The sequence below is a fragment of the Cryptomeria japonica genome, chromosome 3 (assembly GCF_030272615.1).
Source record: "Cryptomeria japonica chromosome 3, Sugi_1.0, whole genome shotgun sequence".
Classification (NCBI taxonomy): domain Eukaryota; kingdom Viridiplantae; phylum Streptophyta; class Pinopsida; order Cupressales; family Cupressaceae; genus Cryptomeria; species Cryptomeria japonica.
This window is the reverse complement of record NC_081407.1, coordinates 1,006,504,061-1,006,520,914: the sequence shown is the minus strand read 5'-3', so window position 1 is coordinate 1,006,520,914 and position 16,854 is coordinate 1,006,504,061. Positions and strand designations below refer to the sequence as shown.

At 35.8% G+C, this 16,854-nt stretch overlaps 1 protein-coding gene across 2 annotated transcripts in view; it reads right to left on the bottom strand.

Moving 5' to 3' along the window:
* Positions 1 to 6,804: 6,804 nt before the first annotated feature.
* The window catches only part of LOC131036745 (vacuolar sorting protein 39), a 154,052-nt gene continuing 144,002 nt past the window's right edge, over positions 6,805 to 16,854 (bottom strand). For both annotated transcript variants that reach the window (XM_057968716.2, XM_057968717.2), the window contains 7 exons: positions 12,084 to 12,519; positions 9,304 to 9,633; positions 8,829 to 9,056; positions 8,385 to 8,627; positions 7,725 to 8,237; positions 7,544 to 7,642; positions 6,805 to 7,352 (listed from right to left, as the gene is read on the bottom strand). In XM_057968716.2, the coding sequence (XP_057824699.2) occupies positions 7,152 to 7,352; positions 7,544 to 7,642; positions 7,725 to 8,237; positions 8,385 to 8,627; positions 8,829 to 9,056; positions 9,304 to 9,633; positions 12,084 to 12,519 (2,050 nt within the window). In that variant the 3' untranslated portion in view covers positions 6,805 to 7,151. The remainder of the gene's footprint in view (positions 7,353 to 7,543; positions 7,643 to 7,724; positions 8,238 to 8,384; positions 8,628 to 8,828; positions 9,057 to 9,303; positions 9,634 to 12,083; positions 12,520 to 16,854) is intronic.

The following is a 16,854-nucleotide window of genomic DNA, read 5'->3' as shown; positions in this document are numbered from 1 at the left end:
AAACCAAAAAAACTTCTTTTTTTAAATAAAGCCCTTGCACACTACATAGGCCCCTGTGCAGCTATCCCATCGCAATACAAAAAAATGTATTGCGGGTACATTTGGCTTGCAGACCATATGTAGGGTGGACACATCTTAGGTCCCCGTGCGGCCACACAATTTTTTTTTTAAAATCCAAATATTTAAAACAAAAAAAAAATCTACACATGGCAAGTTGTGATTCGGTTGTGCAACAACACTTACAAGTAGTAGCCTACGTTAGTAGTCAAGCGTACCAAAAGCATATTCCACCAGGAATATTCTTCTATCAATGCTAGCCAAAGTTCTTGAAGAATATTTTGTTCCCAACACCCAAAAGAATATTTCAGCAAGTCAAAAAAAAAATCTATCTTTCCTTGTGTTGACATTAACAAGGCCATTTTAGTTTTACACCCCATCTTCACTAGCAATTTTGATTTTGAAGTCAATTTTCAAATTTTAATAACTCAAGACTTGGATTGTCCATTTTTTGAGTTCTTTTTTTTTGTTGGGGGAGGGGGGGGGGAGGGGAGTGGAGGGTGGCATAATTTTTCATGATCTATGCAATTGTGAAGACGGATCTTGATTTAGATGCATATATTTTTCAAAAATTCAATGTGTCACAAGTGTTGTTGACTAATCCCCATCTTTAGAACTTCCCTTGTTGCATTCAAGCTCATATAGACTCTTTTTCAAGTGCAAATTTTTTTTAAGAGTCCATGATTTTTCATGTATTTCACATTGGCACTATCTATTTGGTAGCCATTATAAGAAAAAAAAATGGTACTTTCAATACACAACCTTATTTGGCATATTTTGACAATTATATTGCATAGATAATAGTTTGAACTGTCACATGTTGATCACAGTTTGATCTAGCATTGAGTGTGAGCTTTAGATCATGTGGGTGTCCTTAAAGGAATGGGTGCAACAAGTGTTGAAGAGAAATGGGTGGAAGATGAATTTGGTTCTTTTGTGCAAAGTATTTTGGTAGTCCAAATCATATTGTTTGCCATCACCATAAGGGCTTCAAGGGTGGGAGCGAATAAGAGATTCAACATATCTGCAATCTTTCAGGAACAACATTTTTTTTTCCTTAGTTATGTTGAATTGTGTACATAAAGTTATATTATATAGCACAAAAAACAAATGACATACAATAAGGGGGCATAAAATTTAAAAACAAAATGAGTTACAACCAATGTCCATAAAAACATATAATGGCCTTTTGTCTCAAACTTCAAACATTGACCACTCTCACCCTTTCAAATTAAATGTCTCCCACTTAAAAATCCAACTTATTTAACAACCCTTGTGGGGATTTGGAATTCAATTGCTAAACCAAATGAAGAGGAATCGTGGATTGATTGGTGGTGTACAGTCATTACTCAATGCACTAGTTTCCTACGTTCATTTGGCAAAAAAATGGCAAGGCAATGTAAACATAAGGAAAAATCCCTTGAAGGAAAACTTGTTCGAGCAAGAAAAGTCCTTAATGATGATCCTTGTTGTAATGTGTGTGAAATAGGTTTAATTTTTGGTTTACATAGCTGAACTTGAAAATGTAATTAGGTAAAAATAGGTATTCACAAGTTTACCTATGTAAACTAGGAATTGGACCTATTTCACACACATTGCATAAAAGGGAGAGAGTGAACTCAAGAGATCCAACCTCAATGATGAAAAGGATTGAATATCGATTGAGTTTTGCTCTCCCTTTTTGTTTTTAGTTGAGGATGCTTAAGAGATTTGAAATTGAATGGTAGATATAGTGAATAATACAAATTTGACATAAATAGCAAACTACGGGTACATTATGCAGACACGAAGCTAGATCTGGGCAAAAGGAATAGAGAGGTACCTATGCCTGAAAATTTGGCTCAAAAGTGTAGGACCAGAATAAAAAAATCGACCTAGTCCCTAAATATGAAGTACAAACAAACAGGAAACTTTCGGAATCAAAATGACACTCAAAACCTATTCCTTGAAGCTTGTCAGAAATTCACATGCCCAAGATGCAAATATCAACCTGGTCCTTCGATTTTCGCTCCTGCAAAAGTCAAATTTGATCATCGTCAAATTATCTTACTGAATCTCTGTGATAGCTCATGAATCTGTTACCTACACACAGAAAGAAGGAAAATGATGTTGTTGATCGAGGTTTGCCTTAGGTCAAACCTTGAGTTTGAAATTAATCCTCGAAACAAAGTTGGTTGAATTGGAAGAGATTGTCTTTTGAGGGCAAGGCTAAATCTTAATTGAAATGCTTGAATTGGAACTCTATACCTTGACAAATCTTTCTTTTAAGTCTTCATGCATAGGTTGATAATGTTATATAGAATGTCTTCATAATGTCTTGACCATGGATGCCATCATGAATGGCTGAAATCTGAACTTGACCTCTCCTTCAATACTTTGATTATGCGTGATTGCTTGCTCACTTGAATTTGCAAAAGTGTAATTGAGTTCCAACTTGAGAGATATTGAGAGGTTCTACAAAATGAGGAGTTAAGCTTTCTTTTATACCTAACTACACCAAATGTGTGTGAAATTTTGGGGCAAGGCAACACAGAGAATGTTAATTGGCTCTTAAATGTGACTGTTGTGGGTTCCAAATTTTAGGCCCCTCTAGAGAGGAAAATGGTGCCCAAGGCATCCTAGTCTTGGGACGATGGCACCCAAGGCATCCCGATGCTGCCAATTAGGGCTCAAATTTGAACAGTGTCCCACAAGGGCACAAAAGATGCAGATTTTATATGAGTGTGAACAAAATCAAAGCGATGTCGAAGCATGGAAGGCCAAAACGCAAAAGTGAGGCATAGGTTCAGACAAAATTGTATAAGGATACAATTTACAATGCTACATCTAGCCCCCACTTTAGCGAGAGTATGAGCCTATGTTCGTACTCTTGGTAAAGTATAGAGTAGCATCAAGAAACTTTCATCAAGATATTAAAGAGGCAAGACACACCAAAGCCCCCAAGGACTTAGCATCTTATCAATCTAACACCAAGATAAAAGGAGCAACACATGAAGAGAAAAGAGAGCATGACTATATTGGCCTAGTAAGACTTGTGCTTTATGAGTTATGAAGAAAAAAATTGAACTGAAAAATCAGTGCAAAATCTTAGTTTGCAAAGTAATCTAAATAAATAAATTGAATTGACTACAAAATGGGTAATGCAATGTGTACCAAACATGTCATGGTGTGTGATCAAAAGTGTACAAACCAAGTCTCATGGTGTGTGCACAAAATGTAACAATGAGCGAGTGTATGCCCCCATGTTAAAGTGATTGCATATGCCTCAATGGGAGCAACTACTTTAAGGTAGTATGAATTCATCATGAATAATAAGCATGTTGCCACAATGAAATGCCCCCGAGCAAGAATGAAACAAGGGCAATGGTCAAACACATAATAAGAAAGCACATAAGGGATCTAGTAAATGGGGTCAATATGCACTTTTGATAAATCATGTATATCAATTATGAGTGCATTGAATTGACCTCATCCCCCAAGAGTAGTGGAAACCAAAGTGCACAACCCGAGACACAAGTTTAGTTATCTATGCAGACATCAAATTTGAGGTGAAAAGGTCGAAAATAGACCTAGGGGAGGCTAAGATGGGACACACTAAAGTAGGGGCACAAAAGGTGGTGTAAATTGTGTAGGGTTACAATTTACAAAGCTACACTTGCATAAAATTAAAAATTACAAAGGGTTGGAGGGCAAAAATCAAATCCAAACTCCACTAGATAAACGAAGGAAATAAAAGCACTAAATACTTATTTAATTATCTCAATTACAAACATAAGAAAGAGAGAATCGAGTCAATAAGACATAGTTTGATGCTCTTCAACATAATCCTTCTGATATATACAATGTTTTCAACCAATTTTATGAAAATCTTTTTAAAGATGGCCCATGGCAGGATATTCAACGAACCCTCAAGGACATTGTCCAAACTCATATTCCTAACAAAATTGACATTGATTATAGCCAATATTTAGACTTCCTATAAAATCATACCAAAAGCCTTGGCAATTAGAATCAAATCGGTGGTGCAAAGAATTGTTAGAGCTGAGCAAACACGTTTTATTGTTGGTAGATTTATTCTTGATAACCTTATGTTAGCATGTGAGACTTATGAATGGACCCAATAAACGGGTCAAAATGCCATCCTGATCAAACTCGATTTTGATAAGGCCTATGACAATTCATTGAAGTTTTATTCTTAAAATGGTTAGGCTTTGGGTCCTAAATTTCAAGCCCATAACCAAATGTTGTTTCAAGATGCTAATGCCCACATCATTATGATATCAAACCCATTTCCTATGCAAATATCTATTTGACAAGGTTGTCCCTTAGCCCCCATACCTTTTCTTATTTTTCCTTTAAAGAAGGTCTACTTGCAGTTGCTTCTTAATTTTCCCTTAAGGCATCAATTGAACTTCAAATGGAATTGCAGGTTCAATGAAAAAAATTGGTCAAAATTATCTACTCAAATTTGGAAATCAGAATTTAACCAAAATGCTCAATTAATTGCTTGGATGATTCTACATTGCAAACTGTCTATTGCAGAGGCAGAAATGTATGATGGTCCAACCAATTAATTGTCCCTTCTATCAAAGGCAAAAAAGTATAAGGCATATCTTTTGGGGATGCAAGTTAGCTAAAAAACAGTGGAATGTTGTTTTTAATGACCTGCCAGCTATCTTTGAACACAAATTAAGATGGAAAGAAGCTCTTCTTGGAGTTAATTTACATGCTCATATTATTGCTGATAGTGTTAGACATGTTATTTTGTTACATATTTGGAAAAACAGGTGCAAAGCTGTATTTAATAACCACAATGATCATCACGTAGTTACATTTCTCAGGCTTTACTACATTTTCTATTGTCTTACTTCATTGTTTTCACAACTACAGTTTGTAGCTGGGAAGAATCTAAAGGTGTACTTTAAATCCAACAAATCAAGCTGCAAGTTAGGCAACTGCTCCATAAAAAGAAGGCTGTCATGGCATATGGATTAAGATCTATTTTTCAAGACTGATTGTTGTTCTCTTCTCTTTTATGTGATAGTGAGCTGGTTACAGCCATGGCAGGCTGCTTTGTTAAAGCTTTTTGTGTCTTTGCTAGTTATCTACATTGCTGGCATGTTCTGCTTTGCTGGGTCAAGCATTTAGTCAAGGTTTTCTTCTTGTTCCCTTGTTGCTGTTTAGTTATTTTCCTGCAGTTTTTACTGCAATTCAAATGTATCTTCTAATGTATCAATTAAATAAGATAAGCACAGAGTTAAACCCTTAAAATACTAGAATCAGACAGAGTTGAGCCTTTAACTCTACTAGGATCAGCCAAAGCAACTGCTTTTATCAATTAATTATATGTTATATGCACCATTTAGATTACACAGAACTGTAGCTGCAAATAAACATTAACCCTAACATCTTTTGCTAGATTTGTTTGAAGTCATATGCAAACATCAACAAAAAGGAAATAAAATTATATTTAAACTAGGTTACCGGGTTCGCCTCTGAGCCCCCCTGGTATGGGTCCGGGTTCGACCGGGTCCGTGGTACGAGTCTGGTTCGAACTGGGTTCGACCAAGGTTTGAAAAACCCAGAGCGGGTTCGACCCTGGTCGAACCCAGTCGAACCTGGGCGGTTGGGCGGCCTGTACAGTCAAAAAACAATGCAAATTTTTATTTTTTTTTCAATTCCGCCTTGTAAAAAGTGAAAGTTATAATCTTAAATTGACTTCTAAAACATTTTATTGACTCATTTCACTTCATTTGTGTTGCAAACAAAAGTTTTATGAGAGAAGGTTGAAGAAAGGGTTGCTAGTTCATCTGCTTCAGAAAGAAATTGGAGCACATACTCTTTCATCCACTCAGTAAAGTGCAATAGGCTGCTATCAAAAAGAGCGGAGAATTTAGTATATGTGCATTCCAACCTATGTCTTCTTTCACACAAACAACATGACTACACACAAGGGGAAACAAAGATGTGGGATATAGAGCCAGAGCATACTGATTTGGATGCTCCTTTTTCTCAGCTTCTTGCATTGACACTTGATGACTCAGAAATTGAGCCAACTTATAGTGCAAGTGCAAGTGGCATTGGCTCATCTAATGTCAATGTCAATGTCAATGAGAAGGAGGAGGAGGATAAATTAGATATCCATTTGATAATTAAACTTTAAGTTTATATTGTTGAAAGTTGAAACAATGATACTTGAATATTTTGTCATTTTGATATTAAACTTGATGTATATGATGCTATTATGGTATGATCATGATGCTATGATTACAAGTTTATGTTTGTTTTGTTGTTTATATGATGCTATGTGACATGCAAATTTTAATTCATGCTTATAGGCTTCATAAATATCAAAATATATATATATATATATATATATATATATATATATATATATATATATATATATATGTTTTTGTACTAACGAACCCACATGAACCCAAACCCCTTTTCAAAATTTTGCCGTACCGGCGTACCGGGTTCTTCGAACTCGAACCGGTAACTTAGTATTTAAACGATGGACATGTACAAATTATGCCAAGATCAAGCCCCACTCTAAATTATGTACTGATAGCACACATGGTTAAACAAACAGTATTCCAAACAAGTAAATATACCCCAGTAAGCCTTACTATAGATTACAAAGCAATCTGATCTCAAAAAAATTTAAATCATACAAACCTACCATTTCTTGTCATTGAAAATTATTTTCAAATCAGAAGAGAAAGCTACGGAAAACAACAACGATCATAAAATAGATAGATTGTACTATAATCTATTATCATTTCGTGGAGCTCTTCAAGTTGCAAATGATCTTTTGAAGAATATAAGATACCAAATGCCTAGCATATGTACACAGTTTTGATTCCTTTTTAGGCCATGCACGTTTGTTCAAGAAATGTAGTTGCATAGTTCAAATACTTAGTTTGCTTGTTTCTCAAACCAACTCAACAAGATATAGCCTAATCTATATTTGACTTTATAATATTGACCAATACAAACTGGGGAAGATGTGGCTTGAAATATACATAAATAGTGTGTAAATCGGCAAACATTCAGCTGTAGCATTAATTGCACAGACAGAAAAATAGGAATTAGGATGTTCTCATGCTTGGTGCGGTAGTGACAACCTTGACAGTCTGAGAATCTCGGAAACAAACAAAGTGCACCACAGTTGTACCATTTGGATAAACAGCAAATACACTGCTTGCTATCCGCTTATTACACAAAGAACAGATACTTTCACCATTAATCTTCACAAATCGTTGTCTACTCTTATAGAGTTCATCTTTAACCTGTTAGGGAAATTAAAATGACTGTCATTTATAATATTTGTTGGAAAAATGCATTATATATTAATTACTCCAAAGAACAGAAAAGTTACAAATCTTCAACATGTAAGGGTTTCTTCCCACAATGTCAAGTGACTATTATTATACAACAATCAGGGGAATCCTAGAAAATTATGTTTGCATATTGCCCATACCTGCAAATTTTCACTATGGCGGAGGCTTTTTATGACTGACAAATTGCGGCGAGCTTCACTTGATTTTTTCAGTAGTGGCTCCAGAAATGGAAGTAACAGCTGTTGAAAGGTAAGAAGTTAACCCTGAAATCATAATATGTGCAAAGTAAGAACATAAAAGAATGTGATCTGTAACATCTACCTGTAACTTAATGTCTGAAGGTAGCAAGCGGAGGGCCTCAGCACCATTGATACGGTCCCATCTTCTGCTCAGGAGATTCAATGCCTCATCCAGCATCATTCCCTCAACATTTGTTGAGGCTTCAAATGATTCTTCTCCATCACTTCGTCCACTTTCTGGAGCACTGTCAGTGCTGGTACTACTAAGACTTTGTCTATTATCTTCAATTCTTTCTATTATTTCAACAACTTTTTTTGACTTGTGTCCCTTTGCTTTTTGTGCAGAACCAATTTTATAAGTTGCTGGTTCCTTTGATGAATTAAGAACAGCAATTGTTTGATCAAATTCCTTTTTTGATGCTTGAGGGTTGAGATAGACTTGCAGTAGTGTAAGATAGATGTTGAGAGCTGCTCTCTGGCCTGAGTGACGTTGTTGACTAGTTGCTAGACTACTTGTGTTCTTACCACTCATGACCGAGGTAGCAGTATTGTAGATAAGGTCACAATAACCCAATGCAAGCTCAGGTTCACGAAGCTATTCATTGAAAATACAATCATCACAACTGAATTATCCATAGAAACAAAGATATTCCATATCTTTTCATGAGATAAAGGTATATTACCAGATATTCTATAAATCATTTGGCATGAAAAAGGAAAGCAACTGGAAAGAGAGAAGTACCTTATGTGCATACAGTGTTAAGGCAAGTTGATGTCGTTCCATTTTTCCTAACAAAAAGGCACGCTCTTCATAAAGAGCATCAGGTGGAAGACGTTTCAATAAGAGCTCAGCATTATAACCAGAAGTTTTCTCCAGAGCAGCTAAGAGTTTCTGCCTAGCAATGGAATTTTGTCTTTCGTCCCATTTTTCCTGACCTTTCAATTCTGCATATTCATCAAGAACTTTTACAAGGTAAATTTGCACCTGAAAATCACCAAACACGCTACTTGATCTTAGAATGGAAATTAATCAATTATACAATTAAAAACCTAGAATTGTAATGAAAGAACCAGAAAGTACAGTGGATGCCAACATCAGTATTATTGCTATGGAAAAAATATTAAAAATTAAAAAATTGAAACTTAAAATTATTTAAAATAACAAATATAAGGGTAATTTACTTACCAACTCATTCTGAAGGCTAGAAGAAAGTGCATTTCCATGCAGGGCAAGCATGTGCTCTAAATATGTAACTTGCATGTGTGGTGCATGTTGCTTAAGGTATGAACTCACTAAGTTTGGAGGGAGAGGCGGGTCCGTAGATGAGAATAATTCAATTGTTTGTTGGGGACAAGCTTCAAGAATCCACGTTGAACAGTCTAGCACAAGAGCGGGATCAAGACCCCCAAGTGGCTACAACACAAACAAAAAATAATCAACAAAAAAGATCAACGAGCATTACAGGCACCATTTAAAATGATAATAAAAGACAATAAGAAATGTACTATAACACCTAATTATATAAGATTACTGTTCAGATCTCTCTAGCAATAAAACAGAAGATATTTTGGCACCTTCCGAAGAATGAAGTATGCATAAGAACTTTTTTTCAGAAAATACTAACTAGCGATAATTATAAAAACATATAGTTGAGTTGTACCTTCAAGTATTCTATAATTGATTCAGGTCCAAGTTTTTGTGTGTCTGCAGGAGGTACAGGAAGAGAATCTGAACCTGCGACTAGATGATTGAGAAGCTTAAGAGCATCCCTGTGCCTTTCATTATACTTATACAGTTCTATCAATTCCAAGTAATGGCCTCTTTGCAGCATGAACTCTTCACAAATCTTGACATCACAATAATTTGGACCGCTGAGAAGTTCTAGTGCTCCAGAAGACTGTCCTGTGAGCAGTAAGCACTGAACAAGAGCAGTATCTAATATTGTTGCCTTTTCTCGAGCACTTCTGCCTCCCTTGGTATTACTACTATGCTGAAATGTTAAAATCCAGATAAAAATTTCTTTTAACTCATCAAACTAATGTATACAAGCCATTGTTATTTTAAGATTATTTAATGACAAAACAAATAACTAAATTAAGAATTACTGAAATAACACAAAGAATAATGCTAAACAGGTAATGCATTGAAGCTTTTATAGAACCACGATCGATGAGGCCTTTGGTTTTAGATAGTTTTAGTGCAACACAAATATTGCCTGTGTATTAAGTCAATTGTTTATAAAGAGTGACCTCCCATCTATATTATATTGTGGAAATTATATTGTTGTTCATCAAATGTAAGTTCATCTGACTCTTTGCAGTAAACAATTAGTAATTTATATCAGCAGTCAAGATTCAGAGAGATGGACGAGAGCGAAAGTATACTATCAAGTACCAACTCCAACAATCACTTCCCAGATAATTGTGGGTAAGATTGAAATGGAAGCTGAATTAAAGCAAAGTATGAGCCCAAGCTCAGGAGATACTACACAATTTGATGATCACATTTCTCCAAATTCAGACTAGGATCAGGATCGCTCCTATTTTTTGACGATTGTGGGTGTTCCCAGCTGTTATGAAATTATTCTTTCATATATGGTTAATGCCTTGTTATATCTGCAGATTCCAGCAAGGCATCTATGGACAAGATCTCCCAGAATACTCAGAGATCAATATATGTAGTTGAAGACTTAGCTGTAAGGACTCTTGGCAAGGCATCCACCTAACCAATCTCCATCATACATGTGGATATGACACCAAAGAATTTGGAGGAGTCCCCAAATACGTTTCTCACAGAGTTCAATAATGTGGTGATTGCTCAAGGGATGGCATCTATGGGCCCTGACTCTCTGAATTTTGTAACTATATAATGATGTTACTTTGACTCTCTTGAATGAAACAAAAGACTTCTACAGTTAAAATATCTAGAGAAACATATTAAATCTAAAACATCGTTTATACTCAGAACCTAAGAAGTACATTATCAAACACCAAATCTTCTCCAACTATATCAAGGAATCTTAACTTTAGATTGACATAGGAAGCTATGGCTCAGGATATAATCTAATGCATTTAATCCAGTATGCTAATATATTTTATCTGCAGCAAGGCAATGAAACATGAAGGATGAACCTGAAAGGCAGATTCAAAGATGTGAAGGTGCGCACTATAGCTGCAAAGCTCTGTTAATTTTTCCCGGATTCCCAAGAACTTGTGAGTTTCTTTGGCCAGCAGTTAACATCCAAGGACTTGCGGATCGAGTCCTGCCAGGTAACTCGCAAGTCCCTAAGTGAAATTCAGAAAATTTCAGACTCAGACTCAGCTGCTAGAGGAAAACTGCAGCAGGGATTTCAAAACCAATTTTTTTGCTCATTTTTTAATTTCCTAAATTATAACAAATTGATGACAAAACTAGTTAGCATGTTCTTTAAATTTATTTTATATGCTTCTCATGCATTAATTTCTGCTTTTTCTTTTTCTTGTTTTTTAGTGAGTTCTTGGTGAGTACCAAGTCCAAATCAAAATTTTGGGTGCCAGGCCCACGTTTTCCTACTATGGTGCACATTGTCATGTTCTTATCAAGAAAACTTTCCAAGTGAAAGTAAAAATTTATAGGAAAAGATTTTAACTCTTAAGTAAAACCACACCAAAATTTTACTATAATTAGGAGACAGAGATTAAGACACTGAACGTCAAAATGATTTGGACGAACAACCATAAAAAATTTCAAAAGAAAAAATTTTGCTTCAGAATCAACAAAATGTTCTAGGTCCTAAAATTGTAAACAAAGAGTGAAAATCAATTTAAAGCTTTTGGTTCTAGAATCAGAGACATTAGTCCAGAACAGACAGTTTAGGTATGACATGAAGAACGAACCACAAACCATTGTCATGTCATGGGCATTAGCACCATTTTGTTCTTTTATCATTATCAGCTGTGTATCAGGTCCCCTTTGTATAATTTAATCTAGTCAGAATTTAGGCATGTGATATAACAGTTGAGAAGTCCATCGCAAGCCATCCCAGCAGGTACCAATCAGCATTGAGATTTATTGCTAGCTTTTAGAAAAAGCGGAAAAATATCTCAAAACCAATTTATCAAAAGCTACTAATACATGTACAAAAACTAGAAGATGTGTGACCTAACACGGCAAATAATGGTAAAATTACAAAGGGGGACTGATGTCCTTATCAACACATAAGGTACAGAGGCCTTCAATGTTCCACATATGTAAGTGATGTTAGCCACTTGAATGTAGCACAACTCAATCAACTAATGCTGCAGAGATCACTAAGGTGATCTCAAAACTCCATGCAGCTATTCATGTTTGCATTTAAATGAAGTTTATTGTAAGAAAATCAACACATATAAAAGGCCAACTTATAAAAGAATGCAAATCTTACAATACAAAAAAAAGCAATGTTTCTGGCTAAGAACACACCTTGACTGAACTGCTTGACCTCCAGGAATTCACAGATGAACTTGCATCTTCGACTACTGCTGCAACAACCTCATCTGTGTCTTCTGCTGCTGCTTTTCCAATGATACGTTTTCTCCTTTTTGACAGAAATTTGATAAGAGCACTAAGTGAATTATGATTTAGCTTTCCACTTGAAGATTTACATTTGTCTTCATCCTGTGATAGGGATCCACTTTCAGCCTCATCCGATGCATTAGAAAATGTCTTAGCAAGGTGTTGTTCATACAACATATCAGAAGAAGATTCAAACATGTACTTGGATGAAGTGTCATTAGAATTCTTCGGAAGTTTTAATGAAGGATATAAACATAATATTGCACTAATATCCAGTGAAGATGCCAAAAATTGTTGCATCGCCTCCTCATAGCTCCCATTATCAAAAAGATATTGGCCATATCTGTTTCAAAATTCTTATCAGGCAATAGATTTATAAAGACAAGTATTACATTTTTAGTATTTCATAAATAACCTGAAAACAAAGTTTCGAAGCCTAAGCAAAGTGGACATAGGGGATTAATTTTCTACGATGTTGTTCTGAGTCTCTATAAATTGGGGTGTTGGCCATGGAGAGGTACATAAGACACTTTGCACAATAATTACACTTTTAGACTTGATATTGTAAAGTTCTGTTTTAAGTTGTTTTCTGAAGAATGTGGATACAAATGACTTGGCTAGTAAGTGTCACCCAACTGCCACAAGGCATACAAAAATATAGACACAGCATATTCTGAAACAGAGTCATTTGCAGATGCATCAACAATAAAAACTCATTGCCTGCTCTAATAGATTATTAAATCTAGGATCAAACTAAACTAATAGCAATGTCATCAGAAAAGGAATCTAGAAATTGTTATAACATTAGACAAACCTGTAAATCAATATTAGGTCATTGTAAATAAATTCCTCAAAAGAGAAAGAATCACTTATGCTTGGTTATGGATGGTTAAAAAGATTCAATGTCTAAGTGTAGCTTTTCAAACAGCATTAACATTAAGAGCTTTGGCAATCCATTTCTGATTTATTTATGTCCTAAGGAACTAAAGGTATTCTATTTTACTACCTGGCTGATGCAAAAGATGGTAGTACGAAGGCTCTTCCAATTAGACTTACAACATGTTGTCCTCAATTTTTGATTTCAAAAATTGGACTATCACATAGAATTTTTTGTTAAAAAATGAAAATTTTATTCTATGGCACACTTCCCGAGGCAGAAATTCGCCCCATCCTTGGACTGGATTGATCGTTGATCCATCCCCAAGCTACGTTTCAAATTTTGTCACGTTTCGAGTCCGTTTGCTATGTTTTTGCTTCAATGTAGGGGAATTTTTCTCCATTTGCAAGATTTTATAAAACTTATAATGGGGGTTTTAAAACCCCCATTACCAGTAGCTTGACTTTAAGTGTTTATAAAACTTGTAAATGGGATTTTAAAACCCCTTTACATGTTTTAAGTGAACTCACTTGTAAAGGGAATTCTATTTCCCTATTACAAGTAATTTTACTTGCAATTTCTTTTCTAAAACCCAAAATTTGCCTTAAGGGAAAAATATGAACATTTTGTGAAACTACTTGTTTTGTTCCTAAAAAGTAAAACCCGAAATTCTTCCATGCCATTGCAAGCTGATTTGGGTTCGAATTTTTTGGAAGAAATTTAGGGATTCCTTCCGAGTGTGGATTCCCTGCACCTTTGAAGGATTCAAACCCATTTTTTGCGCATTCTTGCAAACCGTTTTTCGCCATTTGTCTCCTTGAAGCCGTTTTTTAAATTTTTTTTTAATCATGCATTTATGCATTTTGCTATGATTTGGGGGATTGAATCCATCTATTCTCAAGGCGTTTTTGGCTCAACCATAAGTGCGTTGGATTCTAAGCTTTAATCAAACCATTTTATGCGCATTTATGGTTTCAGATTTGCAAAAAAGGCCCTAAAAAACAGTCATGTGTTTTGCTAAGTTATGCACTCTCCGCCGAGGTATGCTTACAATCCTAAGTCATTTTTGCTTTGTCTTGTGATTAATGATAAATGAAATCAGTTGCGAACCATTTCATTAGCATTTTTATAGCAAATTGGTTTTTTCTATTGTCACAATGCGTGGCTAAGTCTTTTCCATTGTTTAAATTCTATTTAAAGGGCTTCATCTTCCATGTTTGGTTGATTCTTCAAGTTTGGATCTCTTTTCAACTTTGCAAGGTAATTTTTATTTTTGTCTTTCTTTCTTATTTCTTTCCTTGCATTTTCTTGTTTAGTTTTAGTTTTGTTTATGTTCATAATGGGTTTATGAGAGGAAATTCCCCATTTTACAAAGAAATTTGTAAAGTAAAGTTGTTCTTCCCCTTTGGAATTTCTCCTTCTTTACTTACATTCGGGCTTTAAAAACCCGATTGCAAGTAAGAGGAAAATTAATGTTCTTCCCTTTTTGGACACAGACTTTAACCTTCTTTGGTCCAAAAAAAATCAAGTTTCAAAATAAGAGAGATGTGTTCTTCCCAATTTGCAAAGAAGTTTGCAAGTGTAAAAAGTTCTACCTCTTGATGTGTTCTTCCCTTTTTGGACAAAGACTTAACCTTCTTTAGTCCAAAAATCAAGCTTCAATGATTAAAAAAATCAAGTTCTTCCCAATTTCGGGTTTTGAAATCCAAATTGCAAGTTGAAAGTTCTTCCCATTTTTGCATGGCAAAGTTCCAAGTGATCTTCTTGAAATTCATTTTTACCTATCCGCTTCCAATTCCCTCATCTGTACTTATCATCTTCGTCATTTCCCGCATGCCTAAATACCATTTTTTCATCCTTTCCTTCGATTTTCAGTTTGTAAATAAGTTTGCATTTGGATTTAGAAAACCAATTGTAAATGTGTTCTCCCCAACTTCCAAACTGAAAGTCCATTCTCCTTTCATTTATTCATGCTTCGTGTTTTGCGAGTATAGTTGCATTCGGAATTTGTAAACCTGATTGCACATTTGTACTTCCCTCTTGTGTACTTGCAAAACATGTTTCAAAACCCGAAATAAGTCAAAAGTTTATCTTTCCACCTCTTATATTTCCTCTCACAAAGCCAAAGTACGAAAGTTGAACTTTCCCATTTGGAGGAGTAAAAATGTCTAAAGATACTAACTTTGATATTGCCTTGATACTCTTGGATTTACATTGCAGCGTTTCCAGTTGTTTTCAGATGGCAGATGTACCATCATCTCCCACTCCAAAAAAGATGAAATACAGGTATGACAAATACCAAAATGAAGTTCCACAGTCACAGGTTTCCTCCTCCCTTGATCATATCAAGGATACTGAGATAGGGCATGTTGACATGTCCAAATTCATACAAAGGATTGAAGATCCAAAGGAGGGGGACATGCAACGGTTGTTGGACAGCCATATCCATCATGCCGCATCCTTTCCAGTTGCTGCCCTAGAACCGGAATTTGTTCTAGCATGTGCCCATCATTTTGATAAAGAGACACGAGTTATTAAAAATGATGATGGAGAAGTGATCATTCACCTGGATGCAGAAGCTATAGAGAGGGTTTTCAAAATACCTTCCGAAACCATCTATATAGAGATCTCCAAGCAAAGTGCAGCTGAATACTTTGCCAAAAGGGAGAAAGACTGTAAGCGTCATATCAACAAATGGATTCATGAACCTCGCACTGCGCTTACCAGATGAGCTAAGTTATATCGATCTGATTTCAAGAATGAGATTGGTGATACTATTACCCTTCTGAGTCGTATGATGGGATTGGAACATTCCAATGTTTTTGAACCTTGGGTGTACCAATTTATTATGTTAATAAGGCAGTCTCAGCACATCTATTGGGGTGAGATCATCAGTGATGCTTTGTGTGAACAACTTGCAATCGTCCCTACTACTTTCACCTTCTACATGAATTCATATCTCGTGTATATCGCTGCATCACTTGGACATTTCCCAGGTCTTTCTACTAAGGGTGACCGCATGCTTGTACCGGTTTGGGAATACTATGATCAGTTGCCTCTAAGATCAAGTAGGTCTCATTTCAGAAGGGTTCAGGACGCTTTCTTTGGTCATTACCTGTGTCAATTTGACAAGAACCTGAAGAACAAAAGAGTCTCAGATGAAGCATGGGAAAGGGTGAAAGAATACGGTTGTTTGTTTCTCCAGTTTCCAACTTTTACCTACATGAGAGTTGGATGCTATGGCGGGCAGCCTTATATGCTCCCACGATACTCAACTGATAAGGTTATTCTTATGGAATTGGGAAGACAGATCATGGTTGTGCATACACATCAGTCAGTCAAGCACAAGGTTGGCATGGGTATTTCTTCCAACAACCCATTGAAGATTGGTCAATATTCTCTAATGACTTCAATCAAGGCCAAGGCTATGGAGACTGAGTTGCAGGAAATCAGACTCAAAAGATTCAAACCTAGAGCTGAATTCGATTATCGAGGCATGAAGGAAAAGATCAAGAAGACCTTCATCCATGTGCATCGGATAGAAGATATCTAGGTTGATCTCCATACGGAAAAGGAGATTCGCAAGATGGATTACTATCGACTCACTGCAGAACAAATTGTGGATCTAAACCTCGTGAACGTGCCACAAGGGATGATTGATGATGGATACATTCTTGATCCTGAGTTTGTCGATCAGAATGTTGATGAGGCTCCACTTCCTTCTATCCATTGGTCCTATAAGGAAAGCATTTCTATCTTGGATAGATTTCAGCCAGTTCTTGCCAATACCAATATCTGGCT